Consider the following 21,745-nt stretch of genomic DNA (forward strand, 5'->3'; position numbering starts at 1 on the left):
ACCTGTACAATTAGAGGCAATCTTTTTCCTACTCATGATCTCAGTTTTCTAAGGGTGTTAAATTAGTTGATTTCTGAGGGTCATCTGAGTTTATATTTCTATGTTTTTGTTTTTTTAAGTTTTGCAATTTTTTTGCCCTCTTGCTCTGTGATGTCTGGCCTTTTCTTGATGGTGCCCCTCCCTCTACCAACCTCCACCTCTTTCCATAGAGATCACTGGGAAATAGTGACTGTTCCATTCTGACCTGAAAACAGTATGGGAGAAATGGGACAGGTTCTCTGAATGAACTGTTACAGGATGAACCACTGTTTTGCCTTCCTTCTCTCCTAGACTTTGCAGTGGGTGCTCCATTTGAGGGTTCGGGCAAAGTCTACATTTACCACAGCAGTGCTTCAGGCATCAGGGACCAACCCCAGCAGGTACAGGAAGCATGCATGCCACTGGGCTGGCCAATTGTTTATCAATCAGTGTATTCATCCCTCCCTTCTTGTCCAAGTGCCTGTCTGTTCCCATGTACCCGTCTGGTCTTTCTGTCCATCAGTTTACTCTTCAACTGTTGGTTGATCCAGCTGTTTAAACAGCCAGCCACAGAAGATTTCCATTGACCCATCTATGTCTAGGGCTATCTGCCTCTTTACCTTAGTTCTGGCTGCCCCTCTGTCTGTCAGACCATCCCTCTGGTTGTCATCCCCATCTTGCCCGCCAAACATACACATAGAAAATAGGGTGAGGGATAACTCCTCAAACCCTATAGCCCCTGCAATCTCCTCTGCAATCCCTCCCTGCACACACTACCACCACACACCCACTTTGCTCCCAGGTGATTCATGGGGATAAGCTTGGCACCCATGGCCCAGCCACCTTTGGCTACTCGCTGAGTGGGCGGCTCGACGTGGATGAGAATTCGTACCCCGACCTGCTGGTGGGGAGCCTGGCTGACCGCATCGTGCTGTTGCGGTGAGCAGGATGGGAAGCATCCTCAAGGGTAGTGGGATGGACTGGCTTGGGGGCCCCATTAGAAGTCAGGAAGACCATGCCTTGTCTATCCCTTGCTGTCTTTCAATCAGAAAATGTCTATTGAATGTCTTTTCAGTGTCCAGCTCTCTGTTTCTTTGTCTCTGTCACTCTGTCTCTTTCCCTCCTTATTTCTCTGTCATATCAACTTCATTCTCTCAGTTGGAGGCAGGGTGGTAAAGTGGTCAGTCCTTGATTTGAGATAGGATTGATTCTATGATGATATTAACTAGGATTAATTAGGTCCAGTGAATAGAGCCCTGGATCAGGAATCAGGAAATAAGTTCAAAACCAGTCTCATGTACTTCCTGGTTATGTCTCCCTGGGCACTTAATTTCTGTCTGTCTCAGTTGTGTCAAAAATGAGGATAATGCATCTACCTCTCAGGGATGTTGTAAGGATCAAATGAGATAATATATCTATAAAAGTGCTTTGCAAACCTTAATAAGTTATACAAATTCTAACTATTATTAGTTTGCTTCACTTAATGTACTAAATGTCTCCCTTTCTCTTGAGAGGTCACCATTCTATGGGCATCTGGCCTACATCTGGAACTAGGTGATAGGGGTGAGGAGGAGCCCAGGTTGATCTGGACCATCTCTTTTCTCACCCCACCCCCAAGAATTCGAAGTCGATATAAGCTACAGAGAACAGATTGACGAAATATGTTCTTTGCCAAGTCATGCCCCATCTTCTTGACTCAATCACCTTACCTGTGACAAGGGGATGTTGGATTAGATGGGTTTCAAGATCCCTTCTTGCTCTAGAATTCCATGCCTAAAGCTCTGAGTTCTTCACAGAACAGGGAAGGGACTTGGGGGATTGCCCACACTGTACAATCTGACAACCAAATGATATTTGCCAAGAATAGACTTCCCTTCCTTCCCCTAGAGCCCGTCCAGTTATCAACATACTCAACAAGACTCTGGCAGTGAGACCTACCATGGTGGATCCCACCCACTGTACTTCTACTTCTTGGTGAGCTACTCTACCCTTCCCCTTCATCCCTGCCCCATCCCCTGCAGAATATAAGCTTCTAGGGAGAAGGGAGAGTTTTTCATTTTGTGTTGTATCACAAGTACCTAGCACATAGTAAGTGCTCTTTCTCTCTCTCTCTCTCTTTGAATGAATGAGAAGAGCTGGACTTTAGAAACAGGCATTGCTGACTTCCCCACTTTACTCAGAGTCACCCTGCTTTCTGTCTTCCCAGCAAGATTCCACTAGCCTTCTTCTGATGCCTTTCCTTTCCTTTTACTAGTGGCTGGGGAGGCAGGAGCAGGGATGCTTATTGTCCCCTTCTCTTGACCTCCTTCTGGTGGTCCTTGTAGCATTCAGGTCGAGGTTTGCTTTGCCTACAACCAAAGTGCAGGGAATCCAAGCTACAGACAAAACATTGGTGAGTGTCTTGAAATGGGGGTGGTTAAGGGAATCTGGGTATGGGACTTAGGGGTATAATGCAAAAAAACCCCAAAATTTGGATTTGATATTCATTGAGGAATTCAAGATCCCATTCTACTACTTGCTAGTTTTGTGATCTTAGATGAGTCACTTTAACCCCTTAAAGCCTCAGTTTCCCCATCTGTAAGATGGAGGTAGCAAAAGTTGTTAGCCCCTGAAGGCACTGTGGGGTTATTGGGGGAATCAGAGAGGGTAATTTATATAAAGTGTTTTGTAAAGCAGTATAGAAACCCTAGCTGTGATCTCTCTCTATGTGTTATACAAACATTAAACTCTATTATTCTTACTCTATTACATGTCTACTCTGGTTGACCTCCTTGCTGTCTTCTCCCAGTTCTGGCATATACCCTGGAGGCAGATCGAGATCGACGCCCACCCCGAGTCCGGTTTGCTAAGAGTTATTCTTCTACCTACCATGGATTGTTTTCCATGCCTAACACCCGCTGCCAGACCCTTGATCTGCTCCTGTTGGTGAGTAATGGGCAGGTGTGTGTTTTCCAGTGTGTTCATGTGAAAACATTCCCATCTGAGATGATTGCAAGTAGCTGACACCATTTGAGCCAAGCAGTTGATAACACAGATGGATGGATGAAGAAGTTAAGTTTCAGGGAGGACAAGGAAGGGATGGTTCTCATATTAGGGAGCCAGTTAGGCCTGGAATTGAGAAGACCAGAGTTCAAATCTGGCCTCAGACACTTACTAGCTGTGTGACCTTGGGCAAGTCACTTCACCTTGTTTGCCTCTGTTCCCTCATTTGTAAAATGTGGGAGAATAACTATTATCTACCTCCCAGGGTGACTGTGAAGATCAAACTGAGATTTATAAAGTATTTAACCAGTGTCTATAATTTAATAACTTCTTGTTTCTTTCTTTAAGTATTCTGGGAATGAAGTCAAGTTAATAGGCATTTATTAAGTTCTTACTTAACTGCATCTACTTCATCTGTAAAATGGAGGTAATGCAAGCAAACTCCCCCACAGGGTTGTGAGGATCAAGTGAGAACATATCTGTAAAGTGCTATGGAAATAAATGTTAGTACTATGATGACAATGATGACGATGGCCCTGACTCAATTACTTTATGAAGTATGATGTGCCACTTTACTAGAGTGGAAGGGTAAGAGGGTTCTGTCCTCAAGGAGCTCTATGTGGAGGTCTCTCTGGAGGAAAGTTCCAAGAAAGGGAGCTATGGGTGGAGGGGAATGATCTTCAGTTTCCCTCTCCTCTCTCAGGACAACATTCGGGACAAGCTCCGCCCCATCACCATCTTCATGAACTACTCCTTACCAGAGAAGCTTCCCAAGCGTCCACGCCTGGGACTCCATTCCCTGGATGCCTTTCCTATTCTTAATGAGGCCCAGCCCAGGGAGAACCAAACAGAGGTCAGTTGAGTAGGTATTTTGGAGTATACATAGAGGAAGGACTGGGAAAAGGGCCTTGGGGGAATGGAAGAGAAGCCTAGGACTTGAGGAGTCGGGTGGCTGAGGGTGGTATAGGTCTGAGAAGGAGGAGGATGATAAAATATATTGCAGGGCTCAGGACCAGAGCACCCTCTGCAAAGAAGACCTTCAAGGACTAAAGATGGGGCAGTATCTGCTATCTGTCACAACCTATTGCAATATGGATTTGGGGGCAAGGCAGCAGCATTCCTCTTCTAGGACAACTATTCTCCTGACATGAGGATTGGCAGGAATCATGTTTTCTGATATCCTTCGATCCCCCTTACTATTTTCCTCCTCCTCTTTTCTTGTGTTCAGATTCAGTTCCAGAAGGAGTGTGGTACTGACAACAAGTGTGATAGTAACTTACAACTTAAGGCTGCCTTCTTGTCCGAACAGTTACAGTCCATTAACAGGTGAGGGACCAGGCTGAATAGCCTGAATAGTCAGTTTAGGTCATGCCTCATTGTTCTGGTGGTAGCTAATAGGCCAGGACTGGCCTCCCAAATGAGGACTGTGAGAGATGGAATCAAACTGTCCAAGAGGAAGTTGAGGGGTGGGGGGGGGCAACTCATTCCTTACCCTTCTTTCCATCTCAACCTCTAGACTCCAGTATAGTAGGGATGACCAGAAGCTGTTCCTAAATATCAATATAACCAACATGCCCAGCAGGGACCGAGCTGGGGAGGATGCTCATGAGGCCTCTCTCACCATAGTTTTGCCTCCAACCTTACTTCTCTCCTCTGTCCGCCCTGTGAGTTTGCCCATTCCTATCCCCAGTTATGCACTGAAACTTAGAGAGGTCTGATTGGGAGAGTAGGTATATATCTTAGTTGCATGTTGATTTGAATTCATTGGGATTCACTGTGTACCTCCCCCAAATCCCCACCTCCACCTCTGTTTAATAAACAATCCCCCTGTTGCTATTTGTGGTTGGGCTGGAAGAACTGGTTGAATACTACCTGAGCTGGCCTGGTATTCTTGCTGCTTTCCCCTCACTTAACCTCCTGGCCTAGAATTTCTTGGGATGGAGATTCCTGAGTCATCCACTAGAGGAGAAAGCAGCAGTTCCTTGTTTTTTTATGTGGAGGATGGGTGAGAGTCAGTAAATCAGTGGACTCCACCACTGAAGCATGTTTTGAGAAAGATAGACCAAATCCAACTAACTGTTCTTGTTCCCCAAATCTTTCTCCCATCTTGTCCCATCCCAAGGCTGGAGCCTGCCAGGCCAATGAGACTATCCTATGTGAACTGGGAAACCCTTTTAAGAGGAACCAAAAGGTGAGAAATTCGGGGAAGGATATAAAAATGATAGGGTAGATTGCCTTGACCTATCCCTTTGTTTTTATCTGCCATTGTGCTTTCCTCCTCAAGTCTAAACTCTCTTTTAGCCTTCCTGGTATCTCTAAAGCTAAGGAAGGTACCCTGGCTTGGTTGGCTTCTTACTTTGTTCTGTCCTTCTCTATTTCCCCAGTGTCATAGAACTAGAGAAACAGGGAGAACACAAGAGTGAAGAAGAAACCATAGATGCAGAAAATGACAGGGATAGATAATGGACTGGAAAAATTAATTCAGTTCAACAAATGCCCCTCTAACAAATTTAGGGATGAACATCACCCCATAGAGCTCATATGGGTATCAGATATATGCCCTGCATTAGCTAACATTCACAACAACCCTCACTCCCCTCTGATGATGATTGGCTCATTTCCTTTTTTATAATCTGAGACAATCAAAGAGTATTTTCTTTTTTTTTAGTTTTTTGCAAAGCAATGGGGTTAAGTGACTTGCCCAAGGTCACACAGCTAGGTAATTATTAAGTGTCTGAGGTCGGATTTGAACTCAGGTCCTCCTGACTCCAGGGCTGGTGCTCTATTCACTGTGTCACTGCTGCCCCCAAAGAGTCTTTTCTAACATTGCCTCATAAATGAATAAAAACACATAACCTTTCATAATTAACTCTGAGTCCCCATTCCAATTTTTAAATAAATCAAAGAAACTTTTACCCATAAAATTCATTCCTATTTTTCTTTTTCCCTCTCACTTCTTTGCTTCTTTCTCTGTTCCTCCCTCCTCTATCCTAATTTTCTAGTTCTTTATTCTAGTTTTCCTCTTCCTTTTCTTCATTCCCACTCTATCCACTGCCCCTACCATTCTTCACCTCTCTTTCCCTCCATCTCTCTTTTTGTTTCTGCCTCTTTCCTTCTTTCTCTGTTTTTGTTGACCTCTCCTTTCTCTTCTCTCCTTCCATCTTCATAGGTTTAAATAACCTTATTGTTACTGGCTGCGCAATTTATTGCAGTAATGAACAATGTAAAGACATTTAAATATTTCAACAATGTAGCATCTGTGAGAAAAAAATCACAGCTCAGGAAACCTTTAAGTAGAGGTTGCAACTGTTGACTGCTGTAATTTAGTTCCCTCAAGATGCCATCTCCAAAGGATAAAAGTTAAACAGTTCTTTCAAAAAGTTGCTTCTCAATTCTCCATGATTGTAAACTCACACAGTCTTCCAAGAAGTTCTCTTTAATTCTAACTTCCTGGGTCTCACAAAGTCCCAATTAGCCAGGGCAGTTAACTCTTTCCAGATGACAATTAAACAGTAACTCCCCGAGATTCCATTCTCTCTTAAAGATGCAGTAACTGTAATCTCAAGGAGAGAAGCCATTGAAATGAATGTTGTTTTGCTACAGTTAGCACTGTACTAAGTGAAGAGAAGAAAAAGAAATAGTGCCTTAGTAGCACAGATATTGGTAGTAGATGAGCAGCTTTCACCAAGAAAGAAGGGAGGGAAAAGAGACAGTCAATGAGAGTTGAGTATAGAAGAGGAGAGAAACCCTCAGAAACAATAGGAAGAAGGGGAGGGATACTGAATAAATAAATATATTCCCAGTGTTATACTTTCTTTATTTTTATCCTTGACCATGGAGACAAGAATTCAGAGACCATTAACCTCTCTCATTATACCTTCCTCTCAAAGATGGAGTTGTTTATTGCCTTTGAGGTCAGAGGTATCACCCTACAGACTCAGGAAATTGAGGCTCAGTTGCAGCTTTCCACGTGAGTGGGGGTGAGGTGGGTGGGATAAAGATGTACCCAAACTTGACTTTTCCAACTCCCTTCATGGAGGGGAATGCCTTTTCTCTGCCATTCTCCACTCTATCTCCCTAGGTCTAGTCACCAGGATAACCTAAAACCTGTGACCTTGATGCTACAGGTGGATTATATACTTCAGGCCTCACTTGAAATGTGGGTAATTCCTTTTTTTGACCCTGTCTCCACATATTTTGCAAGCTACCTTCCCTTCCCTTAATCTGAATCCTTGCATTGACCCAAATCTCTCATTACATAAATACCTGCCTCTGTGCTATCTCCCATCCTGTTTCCTCCATCCTATATTCTATCTCTTTTGTCCCATAGCCTTTCTCCCCTTCCCCATTTTCTGCATATCCCTCCATCATCATCTTTCTTGCTGTCCTTGTCTCCTTGTCCCCTCCCTATTGCCCAACCCCACATCAAGTTCCTGTCTGTCCCTGCACAGGGTGAATCACCGACTACAGAGTTACTTTGGGGGAACAGTGATGGGAGAGTCAGGCATGAAAAATGTCACTGATGTGGGGAGCCCTATCACTTTAGAATTCAAGGTATGGAAAGTTCTGGTGTTGAGTTGGAGGATAGTGGTAGGGAAGAACTTGGGTCTTTTTGGAAGGACTGGGGTTGATTGAAAGGCTACAGGTTAAGGAAGTAGTCATCTTGAAAGACTAACTGGGAAAATATGGTGACCTAAAGGGTGCTAATGTCAGGTCTGATATTAGAGGGAAAGGGGTCAATCTGGATTGACAATCTTGGTCCTGGCAATTTTTTTACTTACAGGTGAGCTCAGTGGATGAGGGGCTCGCAGCTTTGGGAAGTCTGGTGCTGGGACTGGAATGGCCTTACGAAGTTAGTAATGGCAAGTGGCTTCTGTATCCCACTGAGATCATCATCCAGGGCAATGGAATCTGGCATTGCCAGCCACCTGGGGATCTTATCAACCCCCTCAACCTCACTGTAAGTAAATCCTTCTCCTCAACCCCTGCTCTAGCTCATCTGGGGTCTAGATATCACCTTTACCAATTACCAGGGGCTTAGATCTACCTGGAAAAATGAGGCATTGAGCTTTGCCTGATGAGACTTGCCCTCTTCCTTTGTTTTGGCCCAGACTAACTCTCCTTTCTTCTCCCTTCTCCTCTCTCCCTGTGTGTCTCTTTTTCTCCTTCCTTCCCCCCTTTCCTTCCTCCCTGTCTCTCCTATTCTTTCTGATAGCTTTCTAGGGATGAAGCCCCTTCACAGAGTCGACAACGACGACGAAGGGACCTGGATCCTGAAGAATTACAGGCTCCTCCTCCTATCACCCTGGCTACTGCTAGAAAGGCAAAGTCAGAGACTGTGTTGGTGAGTATCTGGGGAAAGGGACTGATGCTTGGTTGATTGATGTTCACCTGGCTGGGATGTAATGGGGGCTGGATGGAAATGCAGAACTTTGGAGGTTTACAGCAGAAAAGGATCTTGGAGAATATCCAGTCAAGCATTTCATTTTAAAGAGAAGGAAAGTTATGTTAAGTCTAATCAAGTGAACTGTATTATATACCTACTATATGACAGGCTCAGTAGTAGAGTCTTAGAGCTACAAAAAAATTAAAACCAAAAAAAAATCAGTTGCCTGAAAGACCTTATAAGTCTCTAGTGGGAGAGATATATAAATAAATATGTACCAACAAGATATAAATGAGATAAGTTGGATATCATTAATCAAGGAAAGGTCATAGCTATTAGGGGCACTGGGAAAGACTTCTTGCAGGTGATAGGATTTTAGTTGAGACTGGAAGGAAACCAGGAGGCAGAAATGAGGAGGGAAGGAATTATAGGCATGGAGACAACAATACTTGATCAGGAGATGGGGAAGGGTCTAAGGGGACAGTGTAGATCTGACAGAGACTTTGTGGAGAGGAGTAAGGTGTAAAAAAACTGGAAAGGGGGCCAGCTTAAGGTCTTGGAAAGCCAAACAGTAGATATTTAAATTTGAAACAAATAAAGAGATTGTCCAAAGAGTAGAAGACTTAAATTCAATATGATGTTCCCCCTATTATTCTCAAGAAGATAATGGGGGAGGCCACTGAGGTTAGGAGTCAGGATAATGTGAAGCAGAAGGCCTGAAAAACCATTCCTTGGAAGTATCAGTTGAAGGAGCCAGGAGTATTTAGTCTAGAGAAAAGAAGACTTAGAAAGGATCCCATTTGGCCCTTAAGTAATTAGGTTTTTAAAGTATTATTTAAGTATTTAAAGTGTTTAAGTATTTATGATGTCATGTGGAAAAGATATCTGCTTGGACCCAGAAGGTACAATTTAGGACCACAAAAGTGGAAGATGCTACTTAATATAGGGAAAAATTTCTAAGAATTAGTTATCTGAAAATGAGAAGAGCTTCTTAGTAAGGTAGTGGAAATATGTATTCAAGCAGAGATCTAATTATCTTGAATCAAAGACTTCTTCCAGTACTATAATCCTGGAATATCAATTGGCCTGGCCTTTATTTATTTTTAATCATAAGTCTACCAGAAATATTTTTATGTGTGTTAAATTTAACATTGTTTAAATCCAAGCATTTCTAATTTAGAAAGAGAATTAAACAAAGTTACAAAGTACCATTCCTACCCCACCCTTATGTCCTTGCATATTTTGAAGTGGAACTATATGTAGGTTGTTTCTGGAGTCAGGAACATATGATTCAAATTTAACCTCAGGCCTTATTAACTGAATGACCCAAGGTACTTAACCTCTGTCTCAGTTTCCTCATCTAGTAAAATAATATTAGCACCTATCTCCCAAGGTTGTTGTGAGAATTAAATGAAATATTTGTAAAGCACTTTGCAGACCTCAAAGGGTTATGTAAATGCTAACCATTGTTATTATTATGTCTCTGAAATAAAACTTGATGTAACATTTATAAGAATCTAGAATAAGGGAAAGATTATGTTTGAGATCACAGTATGGTAACTTTGGGTTAATATTCTTCTCCACTTAATAGAATTCAGTTGCTTAATCTTCTCCTAAGTCTACTTCAATTATTCTTTTGATTCCACCTCTTAATTGTTCTGAGGATCCTCCTCCTGGTGGAGAATGGAGAAAATTGCTCACAGTTGGGGCAGGGACAGGCTTATCTTTTGTTCTTGATCTTTCTATATTTATGTTAGCCTTCAGCAAACTTCTAGAGAGAAAATGGGGGAGAAAGGACCAAGACTCAATAGGAGTAGTTATTGTTTCAGCTATGTCTAATTCTTTGCGACTCCATTTGGTGTGTTTCCTTGGATGAAATACTAAAGTGATTTGCCATTTCTTTCTCCAAGTCATTTTACAGATGAGGAAACCTGACACAATCAGGGTGAAGTGACTTGCCTAGGGTCACAAAGCTATTAAATGTCTGAGACAGATTTGAATTCAGAAATAATAGCTAATAAGGATCTGAGGTCAGATTTGAACTCAGGAAGATGAGGCTTCTTGATTCCCAAGTCCAACATTGTATTGATTGTGATACCTAGCCACTCAAAGGAGGGGAGACTAGGTTAAAAATGTTTTGGATAAAGGGAGCAGGGCTGGTTGGGAGGGGTCAGGGGAAACTTTGAGGAATGGCTTATGGAGAACAGGGCTGGCAAGGAAGAAAAGCTGAAGTGAGTACATAGGGTGTGGTATAGATCAGTCTATATGTATCAACTTTCAGTGTATCAACTTTCAGTTTTGTCTTTTCATCTCTAGTGGCTAATTAGGTGTTTGACACATAGTAGGTACATAATAAATGCATATGAATCAGTAAATGAAATTGGGGATATAATGGACTGCTTGTCTGCCAGTGGATATATGAATGTATTAGGTAGATACAATAAGGACCACGAGGAGAATGGCTAGGAAAGGAGAACTGAATTCCTTGGACAAGATTCTCTTATTCATTCTCTATTCAATCCAGTCCTGTACCAATGGCCAAGCTCGCTGTGTATGGCTCGAGTGCCCGATTCCTGATCCTTCAGTACCTTCCATCTTGACTGTGCAGGCACGAGTGTGGAACAGCACCTTCATCGAGGTTAGTAGCCATGTTAGGAGGGGTAGAAGAGTCCAAGCTCTTCTGGGCTATCACCCCCATCTCAGCCATTTTTAGGGAGATAAGAGGGGAAAAAACGAACTAGCCTAGCCAGGCATGTCACAGCAGGACTCATCATCCTGGCCCCAAGATATCTTCATTTGGCTCTCTCTGGGTGATTGCCATGTAACTGGTATAGTGGTATTGCAAGTGGGTATGAAATTTAGTTTGCATGTTTCTGAATAGATATTTGAGGTTTCTGGATTCAGTCAGTGTGTCTGTGGGTGGACAGGTGAGAAACCAACTAGAGAAACATTGGAGTGAATAGAGCGAAGTTTATTGGTCAGTCTTTGGAGATGGGTCAGGGAACTGAACCTTTGAAAAACCTTCTCTCCTTAATCTGCCCATGCAGTTGGGTCTTTGTTGATGCTGTTCTGGTTGGAGTAGAGGGGAGAGTCATGAAGAACACTGGCTATCTCTCTTACTTTATCCTGTCTTCTTGTTGCAGGATTATAATGATTTTGACAGGGTCAGGGTAGAAGGCAAGGCTACACTCTTCCTCCTAACTGACATCTTGACTATCAATATGAAGAATACGACAGTGTTGGTGAGTCACAAACAGAAATCAGAGGGTTTGCTTTACTTTCACTTATGTCTACTCACACACAGAAAGCTTTATTTATATGGTACTTTCCAAAGACCTCCCTTATCCATTATCTTGGCAATCTCAGCTATTCCCTTCCTGATCTCTGCCTGTTTAGGAATTCAGTGCAAATGGCATCATTCTTAATTTACAGACAAAGAAACTGAGGCTTATCAAGGTGAACGGATTTACACAAAGCTAGGTATTAGTGGTCAGAAGGAGATCCTGGTATCCTAACTCCCAATCTAAGATTCTTTCCCTAACACCATTGTCAAAAGGTTAAGAAGTAAGAATTGGTTTTAACAGAAAATCAAACACTAGAATCTTCTCATTTGTGTGTGCACATACTAAGGGCAGGAATTGGGGCTGGGGGAAGAAAGGGACACGAGTGTCTTGCACATGGGAGCGATTCTTCTCTAGTTGTGAAATCAGGGGCTTGGACGGTGACCTTTGCAAAGCCAAACAGGAATTTTTCCTCAGCCTCCAGGCGCCCCCTTCTGGGAGACATCCAAACTGCAGGGTCCCATGCTCAGGTCTGAAAAGAAAGGAATTGGGGAGGAGGGAAGGAAGATAAGGAGTCCTTCTAAATGGCCTTTCTCTTTTCCTCTTTCCATGACTACTCTCCTGCTCCAGTTTTCTGTGAATATTGATTCAGAGCTGACAGAGGAGCTTCCTGCTGAGATTGAGCTCTGGTTGGTTCTGGTGTCTGTTGGAGCTGGCCTATTACTGTTAGGGCTTATCATCCTCTTACTTTGGAAGGTAAGTGCCCCACTCCACATTCATCCCCCTCCCTTCTCATTCCATCTCCCAGGTCCCCTTCACCCTCAATTCAGCTTCCTTCCCATTCCTTCTTCCCTTTCCTAGTCCCTTCTTTCCCATCTCCCCACCTTCCCTATTTCTTTCTAGTTCCCATATTAGATACTGCCCTGGTAGCATCAATGAAGGTAAAAGCTCTTGTCAGAGTACAGCTCAGATCTGGAGAAGAGGAGTGGATTCCACAGCTCTAGCCCCCAGTTGTATCCCAGTGACCACCATAGGCCTAGCCATGGGATCCATGGTTCTGGTTGCCCAAGCTCCTTTAGGTCCAAGGAATGGGACCTAAGTGTCCCATCCTTCAACCCTTGCATCTTTGCAACTCCCCTAGCCCCCACTGGTGGGGGCATACCCAGCCTCAGCCCATCTATTGACTCTGAATCGCCCTCCCCCACAGTGTGGCTTCTTCAAACGAGCTAGCACTCGAGCCCTGTATGAAGCCAAAGGGCAAAAGGCGGAGATGAAGAGCCAGCCTTCTGAGACGGAGAGGCTGACCGATGACTACTGAGGGGAGACCCATCCCTCCCCACCCCACACACACACCCCGGGTAAATCCTTCCATTTAAAACTAACAAAATCCAAAACAAAAGAACACTCTTTCTCTCAGATCCCTATAGTCTCTGGGGCTGAATCTATCCTGTTTTCTCTTCCTTTGATTCCCTTTTCACATCCCAAACTCTTTCAAGGTGTCTTCAGATTTCTCCTCTTATCCCTGGCTCTATACTCACTCTAAGAAGAGAAAGACTGATGACCTAGTGGAAGACTATAAAAGTACAAACCAAGGGTTCCTTTCCCCTAATCTTGTTCCCTACCCTTTTCCCCTACCAAGTTTCATAGTTTGCTCTCCAAATCAGAGAAGTAGGATCAGGGAGAGGCCTTTGGACATGAAAGGCTATAGGGGTTTGAGCTTTTGGGGGCTCCAGTCCAGCCTGGGCTGGACATCTTTATCTTTTAGAACTGGAAAAAAAGGCCAGGAAGCAAAATATGGCCTTTCCTAAGGTCTATCTTGGTCCCTTTGCCTTAGGCCCAAAGCTAAGTGGGATCCCTGGAGGAGACATGGAATTATTAGATACATTTCATGCTGGATGATCCTGTGCTTTCTAATGATTCTCCCTGGGACCATATCTTTATTATTATTATTGCTGTTTTGCTTTTTCCTTCAGTGGCCCTATTTGAAATTGATAAGATCGTCCTGATTGATTCCTTCTTTTCTCCCTGCAATACTCCTACCCAAGAACCTCAGTTTTTGTCCCTCCATCTCTACTTTCCTTCTTTTCCATTCTGTCTGTTTTCCAATTCCTCTTCCTCTTTATCCCAGGAGGTTCCCTACTAAGGGAGGGGAGGGATGGGGGTGGATGGAGGTAAGAAATTTTGGGTTGTGGGGAGGGAGTTTCCTGATATTTAAGAATTCCTGACTTGATGAAGGAAGTAGAGGAAATTGTCTGGAAGCACCCTGAAAAAAAAAACTGGTACCAAAGGTTAAACCATATTTTCTTTGGGGAGTGAGAAGTAAATTGAAGAGGGGGTTCTACTGGAAGACTGGGTAGGGAAAAGCAAGGACACACTCCTCTTGGAGCACATCTGACCTGCTAGCTTGAAACAGCTGGATGAAAGGATATTAACATTCTTTGTTTTCTCTCTTCCCTCCTTGGGGATTTGTTACTTTCTGCCCCTTCCCTACTGGCAACCTTTATACAGTGTGACTTCTTCAAACGGACCCATTATTACCGGATCATGCCAAAGTACCATGCTGTGCGTATACGGGAGGAGGAGAGGTACCCACCCCCAGGGAGCACATTGCCCCCAAAGAAGCACTGGGTCACCAACTGGCAGGATCGGAACCGATACTACTGATATTTTCCTAAGTTTCCATCTGTGCCTGTTTTAACACTCACTCCCCACATCCAGCCTCTTTCCATTCTATTTATCAAAAGCTATGCTTCCTGCTTACTGCAGGGAGCATCATTTGGTCCTTGGTACCTCTGAGTCCAGTATTCTTTTCTCCATGTCCACACATTTCCATGCCCCACTGTGGATAGGGAAGTGCTTTCTCCTTCCTTCCTAAACATAATCTCTCTCTCTCTCTCTCTCTCTCTCTCTCTCTCTCTCTCTCTCTCTCTCTCTCTCTCTCTCTCTCTCTCTCTCTCCCACACCTCTGTCTCTATATCTGTCTCTTCCTCCCTCTCTCCCTCCCCTCCCCCAGATACACATATGCTGAGTACTCATTCCTCCCTCCCCTAGCTTCTTTCTGGCTTTGAGGTGGGAAGAGACTGTGGACACCTGTTTTGACCATGTTCACACTACCCCTTGTTCCTGCATACCTGTGATTCCATGTATATGTTCAAGGGATTTACTTGCATACATGTGACTATGCATGGAATATCCCAGTCCTTGTTGGTGCCAAAACCTGGATGTTTCTCCCTATTCTCTTCTGGCCTTCTCCATAACCTTACTTCCTTACTTAACCCCCTGATCCCCTGGGGTCAGGAAGAATGAAAATCCCCAAGTGTTATGGGGAAAGAATCACTCTTGACCTTCACACTGGACCTACTTTGAGCCATAGCCACTGGATTGACTCTTCTTGGGGGGTGATGATGACTGCGCAAGTTGGCTGGGATGATGGCCATCTAAGGCTCCTAACCACTCACAGACAACAAAAGAGAAACTTCTAAGGTGAGGAGGAAGTTGACGAGTCTTTGACCTTCCAAAAGGACTTCATAACTCCTCTCAAAGACTTCTATTCTCCCTCTTAGTCACAGACTGAATCTGCAGAAAATGTAGCATCCAACAGGAAGGCTAGATACAAGATTGCTGCCTGACAGTTGTCCCTGTTCAGGGTGAAAGATATACAAGGAGATGACACTGATGTGATCAGAATGGGGAGACTTACAGGAAAGAAGAGGGATTGGCAAGATGGACTAGGTATGAGATGGAAAAGCCAGTACTTCTCCATCCTACCTCTTTGCCATCCCACCTCCCTTGCCATTCCTGTATCCTAGCAGGGCAAATAGAGGAGGATGAGCTGAGAGAAGCTGATGACTTAATGAATGTAGACTAGGGTCTGAGGCTTTGGAAACAAGCCCTTGCCCTTGTCCAGCTGGACCTCTCCCTCCACCATTACTCTCCATGACAGCTGCTTTGCCACTTTTCCCTTGTGCTCCCCACCTCAACCCCTCATTGTGAGGCAGTGGTCTGAGATCACTGGGGAGAGTATTGTTTTTGGAGGTCAAAGTCTAGATTATTAGTGCTGGGGCTAAGACATAATTTGCCTCCCTCCTCTGCCCAAGGGAAGTCAATGGAACTTTGAGGTTTAATAGACCTCTCTTGAGTCTGGACCCATGGTTAGGGTCAAAAGATACTATTTGTTCCCCTTCCCTAGACCCTCAATATCCCCCTTCCATGGTACTGTAGCAGGGGAGCCCCCTCCCCACCCTCGTGCCTTCACTGTATATAGGCTTCTGGTGGCAACCAATAAATTGCTTCTGATTTGTAAGATGTGGTATCTCACACTTTTGTCCCACTTATATCAAGTACCACCTGCTACTAGATGAAGTCTTGTGAGAGGCCATTGATTTCTTTCTGATCCTCTTTGGATGAGGAGACTCCATCTGACCTCTGAAAGGTCCTCGGTTGATGAAGGAGACCTCCTTTCTGTACTTGGGGATATCAAAGGCTGATGGGTTGGATCAATCAACGGACATAGATCAAGCAGTATTGCTTAACCCAACATTATATGCTGGGAGTACAGACAAAAATGACTTGACATCAGGTAACTTACATCTTTAGGGGGACATGGCACATATGTATTTATACAAAATACAAACTGGACAAATTTGAGGAGTGAGAGGACAGCTGGTGGTACTGTCAGGAAAAACTTCACATTGAAAGTTGTACAGTGATAGCATTCCAAGAGAAATAGAAGATTCTTAAAGGTAGTAGCTTGGCAGAAATGTCCAGTCATGGGAAATGAGCAGTGCAAAGGCAAGGACATGGAAGATGGAGTGTCAAGTGTGAATAATAGCAAGAAATCTATTACAAGACCAAAGAGTGTGGGAAGGGAAATAATGTAGGGGGCAGCTAGATGGCACAGTGGACACACTCATCTGTCCAGTCCAACTTGTATAAGAAAGAAAGCCCCACTATAAGTCATTCACCTTTGAATGACTTGAAAACTACAAGGAGCTCACCTCTCTAGGCAGCCCATTCCACTTTTAGAAAATTCTCATTTTTAAAAAGTTGGGCCTTTCATTAGCATAATATGCACACATTAGCTACAGGTGAAATGGTTAGTCAATGACTTAACTCCCTTATATTTAAGATTTTTTCCCCCTTTTCAGTTTCTACTAGTTGCTCATAGTTCTGCCCTATGGAGTCAAATAGAGCAAATCTGTCACCTCTGCTTTGATAGCCTGTTGAATATTTGAAGAAACCCAACTTATTCCCCTTAATTTTTCTATTCTCTAAGTTGTAAAGTCCTAGTTCCTTTAATGGATCTACATATGATTAGTCTCTATTTCCTTAATGTCTTGGTTTACTTTCTCTGGGCTTATCAATAATGTGTCAATATCTTCCCTTCTTTCCCAAAACTTAGGTCTAGGACAATACAATATTCAACTGTGATCAGTCTGAGACACAGGAGAGTGGGGTTATAGCCTTCATTATTATATAGTCTTAATTGTTCAGCTCAATAATTTTCCAGGCATGTCCAATTCTTCATGACCTCATTTAGGGTTTTCTTGGCAAAGCTATTAGAGTGGTTTACCATTTCCTTATCCAGCTATTTTACAGAATTTTGATTTGATTACTGACTGCAAATTGAAGCATCTCTGAGGTACCACCTCACATCTCTCAATATAACCAGAAAGGACAATGATCAATGTTGGAAGGGATGTGGGAAATCTGGGACACTAATATATTGTTGGTGGAAATGTGAACTCATCCAACCTTTCTGGAGAGCAATTTGGAATTATGCCCAAAGGGCAATAAAAATATGCATACTCTTTGATCCAGCTATACTTCTACTGGGTCTTTTCCCTGAAGAGATGAAAAAAGGGTAAAAACATCACTTGTACAAAAATATTCATAGCAGCTCTGTGTTTGCAAGAATTGGAAATCGAGTCATCAATTGGGGAATGGCTGAACAAATTGTGGTACATGTACACTATGGAACACTGACAGTCATTGTTCTATTAGAAATCAGGAGGGATGGGATTTCTGAGAAGCCTGGAAAGACTTTCATGAACTGATGCTTAGCAAGATGAGCAGAACCAGAAGAACACTGAACAACATAACAGCAACATGGTAGTATTGATCAACCTTAATGGACTTGCTCATTCCATCAGTGCAATAATCAGGGACAATTTTCAGGTATCTGTGATGGAGAATACCATCTGTATCCAGAGAAAGAACTGTGAAGTTTAAATAAAGACCAAAGACTATTACTTTAAATTTAAAAAAAAGTTGTCTTATGTATTACATAAAAAATAGAATTTTGATGTACCCAGGGTCATACAGCCAGTATGCATCTAAGATGAGATTTGAATTCAGGAAGATGTTTTGTTTTGTTTAGGTCTTTGAAAGCAATGGGGTTAAGTGGCTTACCCAAGGCCACACAGCTAGGTAATTATTAAATGTCTGAGGTTACATTTGAACTCAGGTACTCCTGACTCCAGGGCTGGTGCTCTATCCACTGTGCCACCTAGCCACCTAGCCACCCCCTGGAAGATGTTTTTCTGACTCTAGACCTAGTACTCTATCCACTGCGATATCTGGCTGCTATATTCTTTTTTTCTTCAATTTTTTTATTTTGTTTTTACCAATTACATGTTATGAAAGTTTTTCAACATTCATCCACAAGCACATGCATATTTTTAAGTTACATAATTTCCTTTCACCTTCCCCTCAATGCTGAACAGTCTAACGAATATTGTATGTACACATTTGTGATTAACATGCTTACAGATTAGTCATTTTCTATACGAGGAGGTAGAATTAAGGGAAAAGAAAACCATGAGCTAAGAAAGAAAATCAAGAGAAATTTTTAAAAAGTGAAGGTGGTGTTCATTCAGATCTTGTAGGTTTTTTGTTTTGTTTTTCTTCCTCTGGACGTGGATAGCACTGTACATAGTAGGTCTCCTAAGTTTGTTCAAGTTCTCTGAACTGCTGAGAGGAGTTTCATCCATTAAGGTTGATCAGCTCACAATGTTGTTAATGTGTACAATGTTCTCTTGATTCTACTCCCTTTACTTAGGTCCTATAATTCATTCCATGCTTCTCTAGAGTTCAGCCATTCATCATTTCTTATAGAACAATAGTACTCCTTACCAGTCATATGCCATAACTTGTTCAATCATTCTCCAGTTGCTGGACATCCCTTCAATTTCCAATTTTTACCAAAAAAAGTGCTATAATATTTTGGAACATGTGGGACTTTTCCTATTTTGAAGTTCTTCTGGCTATAGGCCTAGTATTAATATTACTGGGTCAAAGGGTTTGATCAGTTTTATTGCTCTTTGGACAGAGTTCCATATTGCTCTCCAGAAATGGTTGGATCAGTTCACAACTCCACCAAGAATGCATTAATGTCCCAATCCTTCTACAACCTCTCCAACACTGATTTTTTGGGGTTACAACACCTTTTTGCCATCTTTGGATGCTATATTCCTTTTTAAGGCTTTTTTTTTGCAAGGCAATGGGGTTAAGTGGTTTGCCCAAGGCCACACAGCTAGGTAATTATTAAGTGTCTGACCCACCTAGCTGCCCCAATGGATACTATATTCTTAACTGAATGCTTAGATAGGAGAGATTAATCAGGTTGAGGCCCCTGATCAATTGATGAGCTTATGTAAAGTATGTGAGCCTTTGGATCATCTGATGAGTACTGCCTCATGGAAAGCATGGGCATGGTCCATTGATGTCTTATTGAGATAACATTTGAGGAGGTACCTATCAGATATTCCAAAGGTTGGACACCTTATAAACTCAGTAGATTGACTGGGTCTCTTGTCAAATTGATCAGGGAACTCCACTGGTCAGTCCCTTTCTTCCCCCAAAAGGATGGGTGATTTGATTATTATGCATATTCCCTCCAATGCTACCAGTACTGAGAGAAACTTCTATTCCTTAAATGCTGTATGATCCACAGGCTCATAGGTTTGAAAGTGGAAGGACCCTGGAGGTCATGGAGCCCAACCCCTTAATTTTATAGATGAGCAAAGGGAAATTGATAAAGGTTAAGTGACTTGCCCAGGATCATGCAATAAATGGCAAAGATAAGGCCTTCCTGATTCCAAGTCCAATGCTCCATCTCCTACTATGATAGTCTTCTCCACTCCCTCTCAATCTTCCAAAGAAGATTCATCCAGCTGAAGCAGTTTTCTTTTACTATAACATTCAGGGAGCAGCCAGGTGGCAAAGTAGATAGAGCAAGAGCCCTGAAGTCAGAAGGACCCTAGTTTACTTCTGGCCTCAGACACTTACTGGCTGTGTTACCCTGGGGGAGGATTGCCTTAAAAAAAATACTGTAACATTAATGCAGTCTGAAATCCCATTAGTTTATTTGACTGTTGCTTAACCCTGCTGACTCATATTGAGCTTGCTGTTCATATAGATAGGCCTATTCCCCATGGAATATTATTTAGCCACATTTCTCAATCCTGTATTCATTCATTTGGTTATTTTGATCTCATGTAGGACTTTACATTTATCTGTCTTAAATTTCACATTGTTTAGTTTCAGCTCCTGGCTCTCACCTATTGAGATATTTCCAGATCTGATTCTCTTGTCTCACTTATTTCACCTTGGTGCTGACATTTGATGACCTTAAGCTGTTCTGGGGGGAAAAAAGTTAATTTCAAATAAAATGGAGGCTCCATCGTATCCTTTTTTTTCCATATAGGAGTTCACAAAGCTCAAGCCCCATTCCTGAGGTAACTGTGTTTTGGAAAGTTTAAGGAGTAGTTATAGAAGCTGGATTTGGACACAGGTCTCTTGGTAATTTGTCAGACGGCTAGAAGGCAGTGGGCCTAGAGAAAGATTTTAGAAGTGTGACCCTGGACGAGTCACTTAATCTTGTTTGCCTTAATTTCCTCATTTATAAAATGAGCCAGAGAAGGAAGTAGCAAATCATTCTACTATCTTTGCTAAGAAAACTCCAGATGGGGTTACAAGAATCAGACATAATTAAGCAACACATTTCTGCTAGGTTTTTTGGCTTCTGGTAGTCCGTTGGTTCTCAAACACCCAAGGGGGCCCCTGCTCTGAAAGTCAACTGGAAGATGAGGCTTCACAGATGGAGGCCCTTTTGAGCCGGGGATCTTCGGAAGGAGCCTGCATTCTAATTGGGGAAAGAGAAAGTATTACAAGGATACATTGTATCTCTCCCCCTTGCCTCCAGGAGGGGCCTCTGTGAAAGTCCGGGTCTTTGGGACATTTCCCAAGAAGAAACTTTGTCTCCGGAGGTGAGGCCGGGCACGGTCATCGCTGCGCACCTGCCCACCCCGCCCTTCGGACTGATACCACCTGTGACCACGAGGGGGCACCTGCCCGCCTTTTCCTTGAAAGAGTCAGGGTGACCCTGAGGAGTGACGCGGGGAGTGGGAAGGAGGAACCCACAGGCGGCGGAGGCGCGAGTGTGGGGGCTGGGCTGGGGGAGCGTAGGCGTGCGTGCGTGCGTGTTATGTAACGGGGTCAGGATTCCCGTCGTCACCCCCAAATGCCCAGTGACGCGGAGGGGGATGGGACCCCTGAGCGCCGGGAGGAGGGGTTCCCCGGGCTCTTAACCAGACCCCGAGTGTTGCATGACAGCTCATCTCCCGAGGCCGCGGAGCCGGAGAAACCCGAATTCGCCCGTTCCCATCACTTGCCGGCCTCCCTCCTCGCAAACGGCCGGCCGAGTCGCCCGAAGACCTCGGGCCCCGGGGCGGGAGCGCCGGGGCGCAGAGGGGCCTTCCACGTCCACTCGGGGGGAGGGATGCGCGGGGGATCCGGGGGTGGAGGGCCGCCCCAAAGCGCAGGCGGAGGAGGAGTCTCATCTCAGGAGACCCGGAGGAAACTGTTCCCTAGGTTGGGGAAGTTGAACTTGACCTCTGGGGAGCGGGGCGGGCCAATGCGGGGAGGGAAGGGTTAACAGCTCCGGCTTCGGGGGCGGGAGCTCGGTCACAACATCAGACGAGCCTAGGCCAGAAAGGGTTAAGAGGGCGGGCTCCCTAGAAAGCCACGTGCCGAGGCACCTTCTCATTGGCCAGGCGGGAGTTGTTTGTGCGCGATT

General features: G+C 43.8%; 1 protein-coding gene across 3 annotated transcripts in view; it reads left to right on the forward strand.

Annotated features, from left to right (window-relative positions):
• The window catches only part of ITGA3 (integrin subunit alpha 3), a 33,285-nt gene extending 19,019 nt beyond the window's left edge, over window positions 1-14,266 (forward strand). For all 3 annotated transcript variants that reach the window (XM_074224244.1, XM_074224245.1, XM_074224246.1), the window contains exons 8-26: window positions 331-419; window positions 821-957; window positions 1,906-1,992; window positions 2,343-2,410; window positions 2,807-2,943; window positions 3,704-3,853; window positions 4,229-4,326; window positions 4,517-4,664; window positions 5,123-5,191; window positions 6,891-6,970; window positions 7,082-7,159; window positions 7,452-7,554; window positions 7,784-7,960; window positions 8,216-8,344; window positions 10,911-11,024; window positions 11,530-11,628; window positions 12,298-12,423; window positions 12,875-13,025; window positions 14,176-14,266. In XM_074224244.1, coding sequence (XP_074080345.1) covers window positions 331-419; window positions 821-957; window positions 1,906-1,992; window positions 2,343-2,410; window positions 2,807-2,943; window positions 3,704-3,853; window positions 4,229-4,326; window positions 4,517-4,664; window positions 5,123-5,191; window positions 6,891-6,970; window positions 7,082-7,159; window positions 7,452-7,554; window positions 7,784-7,960; window positions 8,216-8,344; window positions 10,911-11,024; window positions 11,530-11,628; window positions 12,298-12,423; window positions 12,875-12,985 — 2,000 coding nt within the window. In that variant the 3' untranslated portion in view covers window positions 12,986-13,025; window positions 14,176-14,266. The remainder of the gene's footprint in view (window positions 1-330; window positions 420-820; window positions 958-1,905; window positions 1,993-2,342; window positions 2,411-2,806; window positions 2,944-3,703; window positions 3,854-4,228; window positions 4,327-4,516; window positions 4,665-5,122; window positions 5,192-6,890; window positions 6,971-7,081; window positions 7,160-7,451; window positions 7,555-7,783; window positions 7,961-8,215; window positions 8,345-10,910; window positions 11,025-11,529; window positions 11,629-12,297; window positions 12,424-12,874; window positions 13,026-14,175) is intronic.
• The last annotated feature ends 7,479 nt before the right edge of the window (window positions 14,267-21,745 follow it).

Source organism: Macrotis lagotis, chromosome 2 (assembly GCF_037893015.1).
Source record: "Macrotis lagotis isolate mMagLag1 chromosome 2, bilby.v1.9.chrom.fasta, whole genome shotgun sequence".
Lineage (NCBI taxonomy): Eukaryota > Metazoa > Chordata > Mammalia > Peramelemorphia > Peramelidae > Macrotis > Macrotis lagotis.